This window comes from Danio aesculapii, chromosome 22 (assembly GCF_903798145.1).
Source record: "Danio aesculapii chromosome 22, fDanAes4.1, whole genome shotgun sequence".
Classification (NCBI taxonomy): Eukaryota; Metazoa; Chordata; class Actinopteri; order Cypriniformes; family Danionidae; genus Danio; species Danio aesculapii.
The window spans coordinates 26,087,137-26,108,029 of NC_079456.1; the positions used below are offsets into that span (position 1 = coordinate 26,087,137).

The following is a 20,893-nucleotide window of genomic DNA, read 5'->3' on the forward strand; positions in this document are numbered from 1 at the left end:
TAACTGGGCCCTGGATAGCAAAATATGGGATTTCCAAATCTGGACCAGTTTGATCCAGATTAATCTTTTTGAAAAACTGGAGTCATGCAATACTGTACACTTGATTGTCGCTGCTCTGGAGACGCTAGACGGCAGCAAAGCACTGCTAAACAAACAAAGACCATTGCTGATAACCTTATCAAAAGTACATATTTACAGATACAAGTCAATATATATTAGGCTGTATTTTGTTTGTTTTCTGTCTGACAACACATCCAGACTATTCTGAAACTAATCTCTGTGCTTTTATTGTTTTCACTATAAAAACACAGACCAACTAAACAACTGGATTGAATTTGAATAAAAAAAAAAATTAAACTCACCCGTTGGGTTGCTTCGTATTTTCCCAAATTGGGTTAAATTAACTCTTTCTGTTGTAGAGTGTATGATATTATTAATTAACTACCACAGTATACAAATAAAATGAGTTCAGTTTTACTCTTAACTTAAAGATTTTAGACAGCAAGAGAAGGATGTCAAATATTACAGTCATATGTACAACTAAATGTGTCCTGCTTAAAAACAATATAGTAAAATAAACAGTACTATTCAGGCGTATATGTGGGTGTGGCTGAGGGCGGAGGAGACACCTGTTGTTTTACAGATGGAGGGTCCTGTTTGTTGCTAAAACATCGACTGGAGAACTTTCTTGGACGTTTCTTGAACGTTTGTGTTGCTGGACTTGCTTGTGGAAACTGCAGGATCGTGAAACACACTCAAACTTCAGACCACAAACACACTGCTGATTGCCAGGTGAACTGCTGCTGTAACCCGTCTGGTGTTATCGGATGTGTTTTTTCTCTTCTCATTTCGTGAGTGTGATTTTTTTTTTTTTTACTTAAAACCTTGCCCTACTTGACAATTTATGTGTGAAAAAAATAAACCGACGGTTTGTTTTAGGTTGTCGGGTCGCCAATTAAGCTACTCGCGGGAATGTTAATTTAATAAAAAATGACGCCTTATTTATTTAATGACAATTGTACTAAAGGTTTTTTGAGAAAATTTACTTTAAAAAATAGCTTAACATCACAAAAAAAAAGGAAGTGTCTAGTTCCTGTTAGTCTGTTTGAGGAGGCTCATGTAGCCAAATGTAAATTTGATCTCACCTTAGGTAATTTGGAAATATAATAGGCTAACATTCGTTTTAAGCTATTCAATGAATTGTTTTGCTTCCAGCTATTTTATCAGAACAACAAACAACTCCTTACTCTGATTGATAGCGTACTGCGAACTATGTGTTATAATTTAATGTTCAGGAGCATCTTAAAAATAGTAAAAATCTTATTTCACCCAAAGATGAAAATGTTTACTTGCTCACCCATAAGTGGTTTCAAACATTAAGTATGAGTTTATGTCTTCTGTTGAACGCTAAAGATATTTTGAGGAAAACTGAACACATGTAAATGACCTCCATAGGAAAAACAAATACTATGGAGGTCAATGGTTACAGGCTTTCAGCATTGAGGAAGGACACAAACAAGTAACAAGGTTTGAAACAAGTAAATGGTGAGTAAATCATGACAGCTTTCATTTTTGGGTGAACTATCTTTTTAAATTTCACATTTGAAATGTTAGGCCTTAAAATAAGTCTAAAATGCACCCTATTGTGTCTTTAGTTGCTTTTAAACCAATTTTAAACGGGTCTTATTTTTATTTTAATGTAACACTACCTCTAAAGTTAATTCACATGATTCCACACCACTTTGTGTCTTGTTTTGATTCTGTGAGAGCAACTTACAGGTATTTTTTGGGGGGGGCGGTGTCACAAAGCTATTATTTTTCATGAGTCCGACATCCAGCTGTGCAAGAAACATACAATCTGATGTAAGGGAAGTCATCTTTCTCTACTGTATTGTTATTAAATAGAGAAAACATTTTACAAGTAACTTAAAATAGTGAGAAGCACCAAAAGCGGCCGATATTAAAATGATTTTGAATAGTAATTAAGCTATTTCTGTTGTCCATGAATTTTCAATCAAATGTATTTATTTATTTATTTTTTTTACAAGAGTGGCTTGAAAAATCGTCAAGCTTTTTAATATTATTATGTTTACATTTTTATTATTCAAATTGCCAAATTCTGACTGAGGAACGTTTAATGTGCTGTCCAGTTTGTTATTTGTCTAATAATTGGCAATATGCTTCAGTTTTTAATTTAAAACTTTAACAGATGTCGACAAGCTAATTCAGCTAAAAATAGTGTCAGCAGAAACACTTCTATTATAATACAAGTAAATACACAAGTTGTTTTAGCTGTTTGCCATGATTAATTATTCGTTTAGTTAGTTACCTGTGGCTCATTTGCAAACTTCGTAATTCAAAATAAAGCAGTACTACTAACATAGATATTAATCATGACAATACATCATCATGCCCACAACCAGCATGGTGAAAGGGGTGGTTCTTTTTTCTCAAGTAGTGGAATTTTTTACAGTTATTCATTTCATTTTCTGTTGAATTATGAGGCTTAAATACTGCATTTAGTGACATTTTAAGCACTTTTTTTAGCTGGATTAGCTTGTCGTATGGTCCTCATAACCACACTTTTTGATGTACTAAAAATATTTCCTAAACAGATGATGATTAACTTCGATATAGTAAGAAATAAGAAATCCACTTACATACAAAATTGTTTTCCATGCAGAAATTGTGCCACATGTCAGAATTTGGTGAAGTGTAAAGAGTTTTTGAATCCAGCAACAGATAAAACTAAAAACCTGTATCACCTGCTCTACTCGCAATGTGGTCCATATATTAAATGTCCGTGCTAAAAGATATACATAGGGAAGTCCTCATATCAGTTGAAGTTCCGAGTTAGTGAACATAAATCAAGTATACTACAACAAGATAAAACTTAGGCTGTAGCAAGAAATTTTATAGATTCTGGACATGACATTAAAGTACTAGAATGCATAGGAATTGAAGAAGTATTTGAGTCGCATAGAGGAGGTTATCTGATTAAAAGATTATTACAAAGAGAAGCATTCTGGATTCATTAATTACAAGGATAAACTCATACCAAGAGTACTAAATGAGAAATTTGAATATTGTGAATCATAGATTTTGATCATATAATGATACAAATAATGTAATAAAAATGTATTTTATATAATTTTTTTGGACTATCGGAATTTCATTGCATTGATGTAGACATGAATGATGGTAATTGAAATGCTATTTTTCTGTGAAAAAATGTTTTTGAAGGTGAAGGTAAATATGTCTTGTGTGGTTAATTATGGTATACTGACATGAAAATGAGAAGTTTTAAACTATTGAGTGGCTGTCTAACTAATGATGTAATGTGATGGACTGTGGGTGGAGTGAGAGGATTGTGTCACACACCGAGGAAGGCATTGTGCCGAAACGTCTGTGTTTTGTATCACCTGAAGAATATAAAATAAAACTATACAAAGCTATTAGTTAATGAATGCGAATCATGACCATCTAAAGATTTGAAGAAATTTCGTAATACTTTTTTTTTTTAAATACAAATTTATTACATCATTGGGGGAAAAAATTGAAATCTGTCCAAGGTTTAAATTAAAAACTATAGCCTATTGTGTGATTTATGAGCTGCACATTCAACTTTCCTCAGTCAGAATTCAGTCATTTAAATATTGAACAAAACATACTAATAATAATGTAGAGCTTAATGATTTTTATAGCCTGTCTTGTAAAATGTACATTTGAAAATTCATGGATCACAACAGTAGCCTAAACTATTAAAATTTGGTCATTTTCTTTCAAGAATAAGGTCCAAGATTTATAATAAAAGTTCCTTGTAAATCGTTTTCTCTATTTTACAACAAAACAGTAGGTCAGTAGTGAAAGATGACTTCACTAATGTCAGATTATGCTTCGTCTTAAAGCGTTTAATGGGTTATTTTCACTATTTATAATGGCTAAGCAGTCAAAAGAGGACAAATGATCTCATTTATAAGACAAATTCTGGTCTTTTGAACCACCCAAACTCTCCCTGGCTACAGGCATGATCAAACACAGTCAAAACACAGACAATAGGTCAGCACCAGGAAATAGGCAAGACTCTAAATCAGTGTAATAACACTGTATATTTAGATCTGCATTAAAATTAAAATCAGGAATCCCTCAAGTTGTGATCATACATCATATAATAATCATACATTTGTTTTTTTTAGTAAGAGCCATTCACTTTCAGCCATAATCTCCATACAGTAGTACATTTTCTGGTTGACACCAGGCAGGTGTCAACCTGTTGAGTTTCGTAGAAAATGCGGTAACATGACAAGGGTCTGAGTCTCATGTTAAACGTCAGCATTTTACCAGCTAAACCAGATGTAACAGACACCCGAAAGTCGTTCTTTATAGTGGTGTTTCTTTGCACCTATTGTTGCTTTTGACATACTGCCAAGCTAATCATGACGGAACACATCCTGCATTGACCGCCATCTCTTAGGGCTTGCTTAGAGAACAGCTCAGGTGAATTGTGTCAATCTAAAAGTACAAAACAAATGCTTTTAAAGGGACAGTCACCCAAAAATGATAGTTTGCTCACCATTTAATCACCTTTAGTGGTTCTAAACCTTTGAGTTTCTTCTGTTGAACACTAAAGAATATATTTCGAAGAAAGCTAAAAACCTGTAACAACTGACTTTGATATTAGGAAAAACAAATACTATGGAATTTAGGGCTGCACAATACAGGATCAATCTCTCAATGTGCGCATCTGCAGAATATGCATTGAGTTGGGAATATTGTTGATTATAATCAATGCAGAGTTTAATCATCATGGAGTAAAGGTTTATCATCTGCATGCATGTTTAAAGTCACAGTTCACCTAAAAATTGAACTTTACTCGCTGATTTCGTTTCTCCCTTCACTTGTTTCAAACATTTGAGTATCTTTTTGTGTTCAACATAAAAAAGAAGATATTTTAATAACTCCTAAACATTTGAAACAAGTGAAGGGTGACTAAATAGTGAATACATTTTCATTTTTGAGTGAACTAACCCATTTAAGGCTAACCCATTTTTTAACAACAATACAGAAGGTCAGTAGTGAAAGATGACTTCACTTATGTCAGATTCCGCTTGGTCTGAAAGCATATAATGGGTTACTTTCACTATTTATAATGGCTAAGCAGTCAAAATAGGATAAATGAGCTTGTGTATGGGATTAATTCTGGTCTTTTGAACCACCCGAACTCCTGTCCACCTGTCACAAGGAATTATAATGTTTAAAACTTTAATAAAGATTACATTATATACATTGAAGACTATGCAGTGTTGATTATTCAATATCTGTACCTGAATACTGTAAAAACTATAATTCACTTTATCTTTTCTATATTGTATTATCTATGCTTGTAATTTATTTGTTCTATATTATTTGAGACTCACTTGCCTACAAAATCACCCCCAATCAATCCAAAACAATGAATTTTTTCCTATTAAAGCTGTTTAAGTCATCTGGTAAAATTGCATTCACGTTGCAACATACACTCAGCAGTCACTTTATTAGGTGAAAACTTTCCTCATTTTCTTTCCACTTGTTTATTTTTTCTGTTTAACACAAGAGAAGATATTTTAGAGAATGTTGGACACCGGAAACCATTGACTTCCATAGTATTTTTGTTTAATGTTTGTTTTCAAAATGTCTCAAAACGTTTAAAAACAAAAACTTGTACAGTATATATCTGGAACCACTCCAGGAGAGTGGATTTTTATGTCATTCTGTCCCTTCAGGGTAAACGTCTGCTAATCAAATACACATTATAGGATTTGAGTCTGTCATTATGTGTTATAGCGGCTCATGTTTCTGGTAGAACAGGTTGCTCTGGTGTTTCACCAAGTTATCCGGCCTTAGTTTGTTGGAGTTTAGGAGGAACAATGGTATGGTTGGAATGACTGATGTTTTAATTCAATCACATACCCTTTTGTAAAAAGAGTCCTTAAAGTCCACATGAACTGGAAGCTGCGACCGTTTCTTACAACTTTTTTGGATTGTGACACAGTTCCTAGAGAAACGAAAATTTAAATGAGAAAACCATGGGCGTGGCTTGTTTTTTCTGCTGCAGGCTGATTGGATGTAGTAAAGTAGGCATTTCATTCAGAAAGATGGGAAAAGGGTTTTAGGAGAGTTATTACGACCTAACAGACACCTCCTCCTCCTCCTCACCATTTCTGTTTGTTGTCAAAACTGACAGCTGGAGGGGTGTGGATATGTATTTTAGCCACGCCCAATACCTCAGACAGGCATAATCTAAGAATTTAACTGAAAACAAGCAGGGTGGGCATTTTCAGATTTTAATTTTAGATTACAAGGACAAACTTTTTTTTCTTAATGACACAGATAAATTGTTCACCACAAGACTAGCAACGCAAGCTAACAAAAATCATATGGTTAGTTTTGATTTCATTTGTACTTTTAAGGGATGGTTCGTCTCAAAATAAAAATTCTGTCTATGTACTTCTCTTCAACCTGTTCCAAACCTGAGTTTCTTTCTTCTATTGAACATAAAGAAAGATATATGGAAATATGGTGGGGGAAAAAACAGACATTGACTCCATACTATCTTTTGTTCCTACTATGGATGTAAACAGAGGCTTTTTCCAACATTCTTCACAATATCTTGTTTTGCGTTCAACTGAACACTGCAAAAACTAACCATATTTTTTAGTTTCTAGTCCAGATATCTAAAGAATCTTAAGTCAAGAAATATTTTCTAAATAAATAAAATTTTTTGTCTTTTTTCAGAAAGAATAAGCTGTTTTGGGTTTGAAGTAAGATGATTTTACTTACCCCACTAACAGATTATTTCTTGAAAGTCGACTTTATTGCAAAATGCAAGCAAATATGTTTGTTACAAAATATTTAAAGGGCATATAATTTACCTCTTTTTTTATGATTTAATATTAATATTATGGTTCTTCTGAGTGTGCCAGTTTAGGTTCAGTTTAAAACACAATTCAGATTTTTTTTATTATAATGTGTTAAAAAGTGTCATGTTGGGGGCGTGTCCACAGTTCGCTGATTTATGGGTGTGTTGCTTCACATGTAGACTAGTTTCGGCTTCCCGCCAACGTAACAAGGGGCGGGGCCATGAGCTCACCCACTCTGCGTTTGCAACAGAGTCTGACAGGCAGACAGAGAAGGAGCAGAAGTGAGAGGATCAGCATTCAGTCGTACATATACGACTCGGACACAGACCAAGCAGAGAGTACAAAATCATTTGTGTCTTTGCACAGTTTTACAGCCAACTGTGTGCTAGTTTCAAGTGCCGAGCTTGTACACAGAAACTAACAACCAAGCACACACGCACACTGAATTAACCTTGACTGAGGCACCGGATGCGCTGCTCAAAGCCGCGACACGGCACACCAGACACTCTCTGTGGCACGGCAGAAACATGAAGTGTCCCGAATCGTCGCGCCACGCATTTTTGAATTCTAAACATAGGTTTCTATCAGGGTACACACAACGGCAATTCAAGTCTGCAGTGGTCTGCGGTGCCCAGCCGTCGACTTGAGTGTACCCTGATAGAAACCTATGTTTAGAATTCTAAAACGCATGCTAGTTAAGATCACAGGGAGCTTCTGGGATCGCGAGAAATGCAAACGGCTGAAGTATAAGGTAGACTCCATGAGAAGTACACATGTTTGCAAACCTACTTAAAGATACAACCAATAATTCCGATTACGGCGATAATGTGGAGAATATTGATCTTGTGTTGAGCCCAATGAGCCTTGCATCTAAAAATAGAGCTAGCGTTTTCCTTTAGTGATATCGCTTCGACTCACGCTGAAAATGGCGGACGTGAATTAACAAACTGAGGATATGATGACGCGCCTGTCAATCAATATTGTCAATCAATACAGATGTCATTGTTTATGCAGAAATAGTTTTTTTTTTTAAACCCACTTTAACAAACCCTAAATACACTACCTAATATAAATATTGACAGTAATAATAATAAAAATAGTAAGGACACAAGAATTTTTTTTTTAAATAAATAAAATAGTAAATAAATAGACAACAATAATGGGTGTTACAATAACGGGATAGTGCTGTGCTATCTTACAACGATAGGCTAGCGTAGACAAAGCATAAGTTTCAGTGAAATTACAGTTACATACAAGATAAGTCACATTATTTCCCGGGAGGTACATTTATAGCAGAGAAATATGATAATAAGGGTTGCCAAACATAGAAGAGTTTGCTAGAACCTCTAATTGAATATTGCATTTTTTCCAAGTATAGACTCACCGTCAGATCTTGATGCCAATGTGATGCTTTAGGCAGATTTAAAGTTTTCCAATGCAATAAAATGTATATGTGAGCCAGTAAAGTAGTCAAGTTTTATTTGGCTGTTAGTAATAGTACTCATGACCTGAAGTTTGAGAAATTGTTTCTTTTTTTATAGTACTAAAGACTGGAGCATTCGGTGTGGAATCAGACTTTCTTTAATTTAGACCATTTATGTACATGCAAAAGTTCAGTTTGTTTAACTCGGACATGTGAATTTTTGAATGTTGTTTATCCAACTGAGCATTGAGACGTTATTGTGTGACCACTGAGCTGCATCGAATGAACACAGTCTTTCATGGGCTCAACATGTTACTCCCAAGACCCTTTGGGTTACACACACACACACACACACAAAAACACTTTCATTTCACATTTACGACATAATGTGGCATTTATTTTGTTATTCTCTGTGTTTCATTTTATGCTCAGTAACATTGTTTAAAACAACATATGCAAATAAGATATAAAATAGGACTGGGCGATATGACAAAATTCTCATTTTCATAAGTCATTTCATATCCTGATAACATATATCACAATATAGCACCATTTCAGTAAATCCAATAAGGTGAATACTTATACTATAAACAATATGTACTCATGTGCTCATATTTCTCACTTTATTTAGAACTTTAGGCCAAATGTTTTAGTAAAAATATAAAGTAAGTTAATAAAATATAAAACACTCTTATTTCTATATAAACATAAAATGTGAAAATGAAATAAAATAAACAAGCAAAATGTCAACAGTTTACTTTCAAGATTGCAGCTTACTCACGATGCTGTTATCTATGTGTTTGTCTGCATCCCATAATGGTGTATAATATTGCTTTTATATAAATTATGAAAAAGTATGCAAGCATTGTATTATGTGACAGCACAAAGTTAACGACAGAGCACTGTATGAAACAATAGACTTTTTAAATGATACAATATGATAGTAATTTGTCCAGACAATATATATATCATCAAATTGTACTGCGCTAATATAAAATATAGTTGATTTTTAATGCATGAAATCTGAGGAGATATGGCGTGATTGACTGCACCAAATGATTCAACAAGAATTAGTCCTTGTTATACACGCAAGCGTCTCATATTCTGTGTAATTGCGATGTTTTGTCAGTCAACCTTTGTAAAACAATATTCATCATTATACAGTATATGCGGGACATATAGTCTTAAGTTACACCCGTTTTATCACCGGTAGTGCTTCACAAAACATAGATACAGTAGATAGATAGATAGATAGATAGATAGATAGATAGATAGATAGATAGATAGATAGATAGATAGATAGATAGATAGATAGATAGATAGATAGATAGATAGATAGATAGATAGATAGATAGATAGATTAGATAGACAAGCTGTTTAAAAATTCCACTCATACAGACACAACATGGCAAGTAGATTGTTTAAATCATAAAGTCTACATCGCTGATAACTGTAAAAAGGACTTATTAAAATGTTGCTGTTAAAACATTGGGTGACTAAACATTCATATGCAGCAAAATGGTCATACTAAAATATATTCTAGATGTGCAAAAAAATTTATTCAATAAAAATTTATACCACATGCATGCAATAATCATGTATGCCTGGGGCCTTGTATAAAGAAGCTTACATATATGAGCAATATCACACAATATATCGGCTGTATATCGGCACTGGTGGGAGGCGTGCGTTGACTCGAGGCTGCAGTCCGCGCGCCTTAGTGTCCCACCAGTGCCAGTATACAGCCATAATGCACTTCTACGAGTGTGATATTGCGTTTATACAACAGTTCAACGGCATAATCGTGTAAATAAAAAAAAAAGATAGTCAAACACGGAGAATCTAAAATTGTATTTTAAGAGGAACTACTTTCTTCCGCCATTTCTTTACATCTGCAGCTGACATCAGAACAGCAGAAGCCGTTGCTACTTCACAAACGTTACTTTAGAGCTAGTATTTAATTGATTCTCTAGCGTAATGTCTAAATTGATGACAAAACAGGTGATTTTTGATAACATTTTTAAGATTATAGGGCTGAACGGCATGAAATGCCATCAGTCTACAGAGATTTCCCAGTATTTCTCTGTTGCAACCGAGAGATCACAATAATTAACCCAGAAAAAGCCAAAGCAAAGCAAACACTACCAGTTTCTGTGGTCTAAACACAGCACTACAACATACAAAAGTGAGAGATTAAATTGAAAGATTAAAAGTGAAAGATTAATAACATACAAAAGTGAGAGATTAAAGAATGTCACTTACCTGATTTATGATCATTTGTTCAGCTGTAGTTTGCTGTTTTTCTCCCGTAAGGACTTAATATGCTGTCTCTGTCGCCATCTTGTGGCGGAACGTCAACCGTCACTTTCTTAAAAGTACATTATGTTGTCCAACAGCAGCAATATTTTTCAACTGTAGAGTGTCCTCTGATTGTCGCTGTATATGGGCAGAGTAATACACACGGGTGAATGGTTAAGAGGCTCTACAAGTGCTGTTATTTGCAGAATATCGCACCCAGATTCAAGAACCAGACAGAACTGTTGTATAAAATGAGATATGAGCAAGCGTTATCTATGTGAGACTTGCATTAAAAACTTAAAGCATAAATTCACAGAGAATGTATATGTTAACATTATATTGAAACATCTGTTTATATTTTTCACAAAGTTAAGAGATCAGAAAAATATCAATCTGTAAACATTTTATAATTTAAATGAGGAAAATAAACACGTGTTATGGATGTGAAAAGTATGCAAGTTTGCTGTGTACAACATATTTTGTTGAAATTCAGTGAATTATACTGCACAACCGTCAGGGGCGGACTGGCCGTAGGGAGCACCAGAACATTTCCCGGTGGCCTGAAGGTCAATATGTCCTGCCACCGTAACTCTGGCCTGCCGCCTAAGTCCACCACCTCCCCGCTCTTAACTTGCCAATCACAACCTCATCCTCCCCCTCTTTACTTACCGATTGCCATCCAACCCCACCCCCAATTATTCACTTACCGATCACACCTTGTGCAGCCTGGGCTATAATAACTTTTCCCGGGTGAAAATGCTGTCCCAGTCCACCGCTGATGCCGACCAAAAGGATAAGAGTTGGCTCACTATAGAACAAAAATCATTCATTTTATTTTAAGTTTTTGCATTTATGAGGGAAAAGTTTCGTTATGGATGTGACAGGTGTGATATTGGCACTTGTGTGACTTTGTTTTCAAACAATTATATTTGATTTACCATTGACAGAGACATTTTGGAGTATTTTTGCAGTACTTTAAAATACAAGTCTACACAAAACAACTTGGAAAGGGTTTCATTGTTTTGGTGAAAACGTTATTTTTTATGGCAAAGTTGACATTTGCTTAGAATTGCTCTGACCTAGGCTCATCTGAAAACGTACTTCTATATACAATTCTGGAGGGTGCAAAATACGTCCCAGGAGGTATGTATTTTTATTTTTTGCATTTTTTGTTGCGTAAATCCACCAGAAGTCGCTGTCGACTGACTGATTGACTGACCCACCCTCCTCTTTCTCTAAGCCCAACCAGTAGTGTTTTCTAAAGCACCGATTGACAAGTGCCCGCCTCCTTCCTTAAACCCAACGGACAGTGTTTTCAAATGCAATCCAGAAAAAGAAATCCCCCTGATTTTTACCACATTTTCAGATTTTACCACATTTTCACCCTGTTATTCACTTGTTTATTTTATTTTTTGGCTTCTGTTTTTCTTACCTGCTTTCTGGAACTGTTCTTCACCAGACTCGAATCCTGTCATCGTGGTCAACTCCTCTGTGCATCTCATGTCCACCGACAAACATGGCGAGCTACTGGACAAACTGATAACAGCTGGAAAGCAGTCCATACGGAGGCAAGCGGACAGCTGGTAAGCGCAAAAACGAACGGCGTCATACCGCCTCGTAATGCTTGTTTTAAAGATGAAATGCTGCCATACGTACTTCTGGATATATAATTTGCGATCTCCAGAAATGTAAATAGGGCTACGTTTTCAACCGGTTGCAACCGCACAGGGTGGGTGAAAAGCAACTAAATATTAAGAATTGATAATACAGTAATTTATAGGAGCGCAATAGTACACGCCATTATGGGAATATAGACAGAAACATAAATTACTGCATCGTAAGCAAGTTGCAGTCTTGAAAGTATTTAATTTAGCCATTATTCATTCGTTCGTTTTGAAAAGTGTTTTATATTTTATAAATGTACATTTTATTTTCCTCAAACATTCACATCCAGTTGCGTTTAAATGTTACATACAAATAAATGCACAAACAACTAACAACCTTTTTACACCTTTAGTTACTATCATTATGGGTTACTCTAGTTGGATGTTCAAGTTTTATTTAAGCTGATAATTGGCAGTCATTTTTCGCAGTAGCTTCTATTACATCCAGCCTCTTCCTGGAATGTTTTTACACTCTTGATGTGGGAAAGCAACATCATTGCATGCCCTCTATTGTTTCTCCTGCTTTTCTCCCAGTGGAGCTCCTCTCTGGGACTTGAGACTGGTGTCGCTCATAAACATTTACTCCACCAGCTTCATTCTGCTACTATAGCTCTGTCACATTTTCCCCCATTGTTCTTTACAGGACTGGATTTGGGGGTGAGGACTCTGAGTGTACTGATATTCAAACATAACTGGAAAAAAACAAGGCAGACCACCCACTTTTTTCATACTGTGGTACTCTTATGGGCATTGAACCCCAGGTGACGTTGTTAAACAACACCTGATGATGATGATGGTGTATTTCACGGAAAACAAGTGAGAGGCAACGAGCAAATAGGGGCTGAGCGATATGATGATGTTGGTCAAAGGAGATTTTTCTTGGTAGTTTATCTGTGAATAAATCTGTAATCGTGTAAAGGCCCATTCACACCAAGCATGATAACTATCAAGATAATGAGAACAAAACAGCATTCTAAACATGGTTCTGAATGTAAAACAGCAGCAGAGTACAGACAACAGCTGTATAAACCGCTGGGTTGTTAAAGGTAGTAAATGAAATTAGCCAAAATTAAGGGTATTAAAAAGTAATAAACAGCATCTGACGAGGTATTACATTTTCGAGCACAATTTTTTTAGATAATTTTTCAATTTGTGTTAAGTGCAGGCCTTTATTCTAATATTTGCTTCGATTTATTTATATGTTGAGAGTAAGAGCGATATTATATGAGGTGGTGTGGTAGCTTGGCAACAGATCCACGACGTCAACACACCAGGGCTCGAAATTGTGACCATTTTGGTAGCATATGCGCCCGAACTTTAATCTATGCGACCTCATAATATATTTGGGAGTCAAAGCAAACAAAATCGTCACTTGCTGATTAACTGACGCCAAATATCAACAGTAAAAACGGAATTTGCTGCAGTAGGAGAAGCTGCGTGAATCTTTTCTTTATTTAATAAATGACTTGCATCTCAGAAGGCAATCCTGACATGCAATGAACGCATGGTGGCGTTTGAAGGCGTGAGACGCGGAGCACAGATGCTCTTGATTCTGGATGTAATTAATAATATAATAACACTAATGCTGAAAGGATTAAGGTGTTTTAGAATGACCAAAACAACGTTTCAGATGTTTTACAATGTGCTCAGCCTGCTGGTTTATCTATTTGCACACGTTTTTATCATCACATGATCGCTTATAACAAAACCACATGACCTTTTTTAATGCTCCTACTGGAATTTGTTCAGTAAAAGTGTTTCCATCCCAGTTTATGCACATTTTTTCCTATCGAATAAAAAGTTTCTTACTCCGTTATGCGCGTACGTTTTTAATGCGCATTTTCAAAATTGATGTGCATCTTGGCGTTTCATCAACCGTTTTTTTTTATGCGCATATCCAAAATGCGCTAAAAATAGGTGGATGGAAACTTAGCCAATGACTATCTTGGAAACAATACCATGGGAAATGATGATAATGGAAGGTTTGCAAGCTAGCCTAGCAAATTGAAGTATAAAAATAAAAGTACCTCAGTTATGCAGTGCTAGTTACACGAGCTGGATTCACTGGTCAGATGCTGTATTAGCACACTGGGGACATCTGATGGTTACAAGGGAGTAATGCAGAGTGAAATTAAACCGATTGTTATTGTTTGTTGGTGTGTAAATGCAAATATGTGTATATTCATTAATTAATGGTGGATAAAAGACAGTTATTAAAGTAATGATCAACATATTCATATAATTTGGCTAAATGATTAAATTGTATTATAAAATAGAGATTCATCACAGTTCATAAGGTTTTTCCTTTTCTTTTCCTTGACATTTTCAGGTTGAGTTGAAATAAAAGTTATTACATTATTATTATTTCCTTAATTTTATATCACCATAGTGCCTATTTTAATGCAGGAAATCAAACATCTCCCCCATTTTGTTTACACACACACACACACACAAACGCACTGGTGGACAAAGTACAGAAATAAGGCAGTTCAGTATAAGTACAGTTTCTCTAATGAAATCTTACTCAAGTAGAAGTATAAAATCCTTTTTTCATTATTCATTTAATCAAAATACAAAAGTACTTGCTTTTTAGTATACTTGCATAATGAAAGTGAAAGTATTTATGATGATTTATGATGAATGTTTATTTAGCAGGAAATTTAAACTCATGGTATTCATGTGAAAACATGTGAAACCACATTCACACGCTGATCTGTGAATTGTTTACTGAAGACATGCTTTGAACAGATCATTTCAATCAGTGAATCATTTTCAGGAGATTCACTCTGAAAAGATCATTTGAATTAGTGAACCGTTTACTGGAGATTCACTGTGAAGAGATCATTTTAATAAGTAAATCATTTACTGGAGATTCACTCTGAACATAATTTGATTCAGCGAATCATTTACTAGAGATTCAGTCTGAAGAGATCATTTGAATCAATTAATCAATCACTGGAGATTTAGTCTGTACAGATCATATGAATCAGTGAATTGTTTACTGGAGATTCACACTGAACTGATCGTTTGAATCAGTGAATTGTTTACTGCAGATTCACTTTGAGAATATCCTTTGAATCAGTGAATCGTTTACTGGAGATTTACTATGAAGATATCATTTGAATCAGTTAATCATTCACTTGAGATTCACTCAGAATAGATTGTATAAATCAGTGAATTTTTTACTGAAGATTCACTCTGAAAAGCTCAATTGAACTAGTGAATCATTTACTGGAGATTCACTCTAAACAGATCATTTGAATCATTTAATCATTTACTGTAGATTAAGTTTGAGAAGATCATTAGAATCAGTGAATTGTTGACTTGTCAGTCCAATTCACAAATTAATTGACCATTTATAGTGCAGTTTGTGAACTGATTCAACAGGTTAACTGATGAAATTTAGCTTGATCGTGAATTAAACACCATTGTCCCTTCTCAGAGCAGTTGACATACTTTTAAAAAATCTTTAATTTAGGACCAGTTTCACAAAAAAATTCTGAAAAGTTAAGTCCAAATCTAAACATCGTCTCAAATTAATCATCTTATTAGAAATAAAATGATTCATTACAGATGCAATTTAAGTGTATCACTTTATTGTCCTGTTGTTAAAGGAGCAGCTCTGTTCCTGTTGAGCTTTTAAATGTAAAGCATGTGAGATGTGTTCATTTAATGTCATTTACTGTAAAATGAAAATTTACTTACAGGAAAGGCTGAAATACTAGTTAAACATCTAGTTAGACAGGAATGACAGGAAACGGAATTAAAACTTTGGTGGGCAAGGGCTGTTGACAGCCATAGTATTTTCTGAAATACAGACATCTAATGATCCAAGTTTGTCATAATATAAGCTATTTTTTAACTTGTGTCCCAAGTTAGAAATTAAGAAAATAGGAGTTAAGCAGAAATGAATTATGTTGCCACGTTCCATTTAAAATGTCGGGGGTTTTTTTTTCATTTTTTTTTTCAAAACAGTTTAGAACAAAACAGCGATTTAAAAAAAAAAAAAAAAATACATACATGAACATACATTTTAAATGGAACATGGAAACATAAGTGTCAAAGGTCACCAAATACAAGCTTATTTACATTCGTATTTAGCGTTGATAAAATGTTGCTGTATAGATTTTTGTTAAGGGTTACATGTCAGAGATCAACAGGCTCCAAACATATATAAAGTAAAAGCACCACAATGAAATTAAAACAATACATTTCTTCTCAACCATTTACCCCAGTATGCAGAAAGTTTTATAGGATTGTTGTCTAAAGAAAAATGTCAGTACTTCCATGTTAAATCTTGCCAATAGGTGTGTATAATATTACAATCCCAAAATATGTGGAAATGATCTGCCAATACAAGAAGAAATGACTTTTAAGAAGACTTCATTAATTAAAAAGTGAATTAAGCATTTTCTTATATATGGCAAAGTGAGCAGACGAACTTCATTTCTTAATAGTAGAGGTAGTTATTTAATTTTAGTTTACTCCGGTAATTACTGCGCTAAGGAGAGACTTGATGCCAATGTAAAAAGTTAATAAAGTTGCTGATACCCATTCGTAAAAAGTTCAGTGCACTCCTATTCTAATGCTGCGCTCACAACAGATGCGGCACCCGCAGATAAATCACGCTATTCGAGCGGAAATAGATGCGTGAACATTTTGAGTTTACTCGCTTCATTCGTGTATCAAATTCACTTCACAATAGATGCAGATTTGCATCATGGGCAGGGCTTCTGTCTGCCCAGTGACTCTAGCTTCGTTGCTAAATGGCTAACATGGATTTTATTAAGAGATTAGCTGCATTAATGTGCTTAAGAAAGGCTGAAAAACGGCATATATTCATTTGGTGCCGTGTCTGAGTCCACTAGATCCATTCAGAGGTGCACCCAGCTCTGCGAGTTCATCAATTCCTCCAGAAACTATTCGCTCGTTCAGTCGTGACGTATCGGTGACGTATGGAATATGATTTCCGGGTCCAAGCCGCAACTCATTTGAATTGAGAAAATATTCGCTTATGACCACTTTTTAGTCATATCACACATTAAAGTGAATTTTATAGGAAATCATGGTGTACACATTAATCTCTGAGCTTGCTGCATCACAAATACCAAAATCTTAACAATTTATAAAAAATGAATCACTTTTTGGCCATCTGATATTAGGTTTATACAGTTTCATGGACTGTATAAGGAGCGTCTGGACTCGGAAGCCACATTGTGTGACATCACACTTAACAAGTGGATTCCTGGATGATGAAAGTATTCAGCGGTGCTTCAGACTGAGCCGAGCCCAGTTTGATGAACTGTTGTGCGGTGTCGGCAAGAGGATTTTCCCTCAGGACACTAACAACAGGCACTACATCATAAGCACGCCCCTACAAGAGAAAGCTCCTGATTGGTTAACACTGTGTGAATGTCCGCCGATTTTCCAACTCTAGCGTCAAATGCGCAAAACGCTCAACTCGCGTCGCTTCATTCGCACAAATCGCATCATTCGTGTCGCAGGATGTCTATTTGCGCCTTTCCCACTAACATTTGAGCTCCGTTGAGACTACATGGCATTAAGTACATGCTGAAATGTTAGCGGGAAATGGTTGTTTTTAAAATTTCAGCACCGAAAGGTACCAAACTCTATTCATTTTGCAACCCTACTTTCTGTGCAAAAGTTGCGATCTATAATAAACAAACTTAATAGAACAATGTGCACAGCTGTAAGTAAACTCTAAATAAGCATATTTAGCTTTAACTTATGTTAACTTAATTAGACCAGTGGATCCCAAAGTGGGGGTCACGGGACAATGGGGGGGTGGTCGCTTGGCAACTTCCATAAATCTAATTTATTTTATTAAACTATTAGAATAACCATATTTTATCCATAACCTACTGAAGAACAAAATGGTAGTTAATAGTAACATTGTTAACGTGATAATAATAAACATCAGCCTTTTGAATTTTTTTTTTATACGTATAAACGTATATACCTTATATTAATGACACAGCAGTAGCGTCAGAGGCAGCACATTGACTTTATGGCATCAGGTTAAACCTTCTGACACCTTTACGGCACTCATGTACATTAAAACTAAATACAGGCCACAACTGAACAAGGAGGATGGTCTCCGAGTGCGTTCTCCAAAATTAAATGATCAATATACTTGGGCCTATTGGTATGTGTGCACTGCAATGTGCATGGATTATATATCTATAACCACCTCAGGGAATATTGGGCATCACTAGTCACTGGCATTGTTATTTTGGGGGTCGCAGACTGAAAAGTTGTAGGAACCTTTGTATTAGACCACTTTAAATGATTATATGTACCATAATCATTGATAAATGAATATTTATTGTACTTGCGTTCACTTTTAGGACTGTTTAAACACATCATTTTGTAAATGAGGCTCCTGCATGGTCCTTCAAATTTCATCAGTTTTTTTTAATCCCTTCAAGCTTGATTTAATATGCTTGATTCATTAACTTGTTCTTTATACCAACCTCGCTCCAAGGCCTTTTTTAATCATTAAAGATTTTTAAAGTGAATACCAGTAGTGCATTCATGTGTTTTAACTGTGTGTTAAAAAGAGTTCCCTCAGATGTCTATCATTGAATCTTACTAGTCATTGAACTAGGCTCTTTTCAATTCCTTCCAGCAGTGTCTCGTTTTGTCAGATGTCCTGGAAGAAGTGGCTGCTGGTTTGTTTCCTGGTTCCAGGAATTGCTTTAATGATCTACCTCGGTCATAACCCTATGACAAAACCCTGGCATCATGCTTCAATGCAGAGAGAAGCACAAAGGTATCCCACAGCAAAAAGACCACATGCAGACTCCCCAAACACTGAAGAAGATCCTGGGTTGTACCATGTTGCTTACCCTCGAAATTACAAGTTCATCATTGACCAGCCGGGCATATGTGAAGAGCGAAAACCCTACGTGGTGATTATTGTCCCGGTGCCACCACAGGACTTTAATGCACGCAATGGCATCAGGAACACATGGGCCAGAGAAAAAGTTGTTGAGGGCAAAGAGGTGCTTGTTCTGTTTATTTTGGGCTTACATAGTGCAGATGTTGAGGAAGCATTGCAGGAGCAACTCCGTAATGAGAGCAAGCAATATAAAGACCTTCTGCAGAGCAACTTCCAGGACAGCTACAGGAACCTGACCATTAAAACCATGATGATGATGGAGTGGCTCAGCAGGGATTGTCAACAGGCGTCTTACGCAGTAAAAGTGGACGCCGATGTGCTCCTCAATGTGAACAACCTAATCAATATGCTTGTGAGTCTGAACTCAGGGCAGAGAAACTACATGACCGGGTTAGTGTGGTACGCTAGTCCTGTCATCCGAGATCCATCCAACAAGTTTTTCCTCCCCCACGATGTTTACCCTAAATACGCATATCCTCCATATCCTCTGGGCATGTGTTACATCATTTCTTTGGACCTGCCTCAAAAGTTTCTCCTGGAATCGAAGAATATTAAGCCCCTATATATAGAAGATGCGTATCTGGGAATGTGTTTGGAGCAATTAGGTATCGCCCCTGTCAAACCACCAAACATGGATCAGTTTGTGGTCAAGCCACCGCAATACAATCGCTGTTACTTTTCTCGACTCATAGCAGCACTGACTGACAACACAAATCAGATGACCGCTTTTTGGACGGACATTCATTCAACCAGCAGGCCGTGCTAAGCTAGGAATCGTACTAAATAATAGGCTATAATGCAATATGATGTTGTGTGTCTTTGTGCTTGTGTGTGCATGTGAAAGAAACTGTTTGCTTTATCATGACAAGTATTAATTGTGGTTCCCCTGCACGAGGAAATAAGTGTATTTTGTCATTTGCGATAGAGAAATATGAAGAAAATATTGTAAGTTTGTCAATTTTTTTTTGTAGTGTGTCAATTTTTATGAAGTAAAAAAGTAAAGATGTACATTTAAATATTTGTTTAAATATCACTTAAAATAAATATATAAACCGCAGCTCTGCATAGCTCCAACTCACACCTGCTTAACTAGTTGGATCAGCTGTGTTTGATTAGGGTAGGAGCAAAACTGTGCAGAGCTGCGGCCCTCCAGGAATCCAGTTTGAGACCCATGTATTATTGTAAATATTCACATAAAAATGTCAAATATTAATTTAAACATCGATAGATTATTTAAAAGTGTCACTTTGTAATAAAAATTTGTGTTTTTTTTGTGGATTGTACTCTGAATTTGTAGTATGTTGATCTATTGTAAAGCCCTAAAATAAATTGAAAACTGTTTGTACTGCAGTTGTACTTACTACAAGTTTGGTGGCCTTTATTTCTACAATATTTCAATTTGTGGGAAAGATTGAGCTTAAAAATCAGGTAGGAGGGTAGTGGTAGATTGCTGGTGTAGATCTACACTCACCAGTCACTTTTATTAGGTTCACCTGTCCAGCTGCTTGTTAAAGCAAATTTCTAATTAGCCAATCACATGGCCTGTAGACAGGGTCAAGACGATCTGCTGCAGTTTAAACTGAGCATCAGAATGGGGAAGAAGGTGACTTTGACTTAAGTGACTTTGAATGTGGCATGGTTGTTGATGTCAGACGGGCTGGTATGAATATTTCAGAAACTGCTGATT

General features: G+C 35.6%; 1 protein-coding gene across 2 annotated transcripts; it reads left to right on the forward strand.

Annotated features, from left to right (window-relative positions):
* The first annotated feature begins 643 nt into the window (after positions 1 to 643).
* On the forward strand, positions 644 to 20,537 carry b3galt11 (beta-1,3-galactosyltransferase 11). 2 transcript variants are annotated; one of them, XM_056447853.1, is made up of 3 exons: positions 644 to 851; positions 12,080 to 12,203; positions 18,934 to 20,537. In XM_056447853.1, exons 2-3 carry the CDS (start codon positions 12,121 to 12,123, stop codon positions 19,970 to 19,972), a joined length of 1,122 nt encoding a protein of 373 aa, XP_056303828.1. In that variant the 5' UTR covers positions 644 to 851; positions 12,080 to 12,120; the 3' UTR covers positions 19,973 to 20,537. The 2 variants fall into 2 exon arrangements, with proteins under 2 accessions (XP_056303828.1, XP_056303829.1); XM_056447854.1 differs by having other exon boundaries at positions 644 to 792.
* The last annotated feature ends 356 nt before the right edge of the window (positions 20,538 to 20,893 follow it).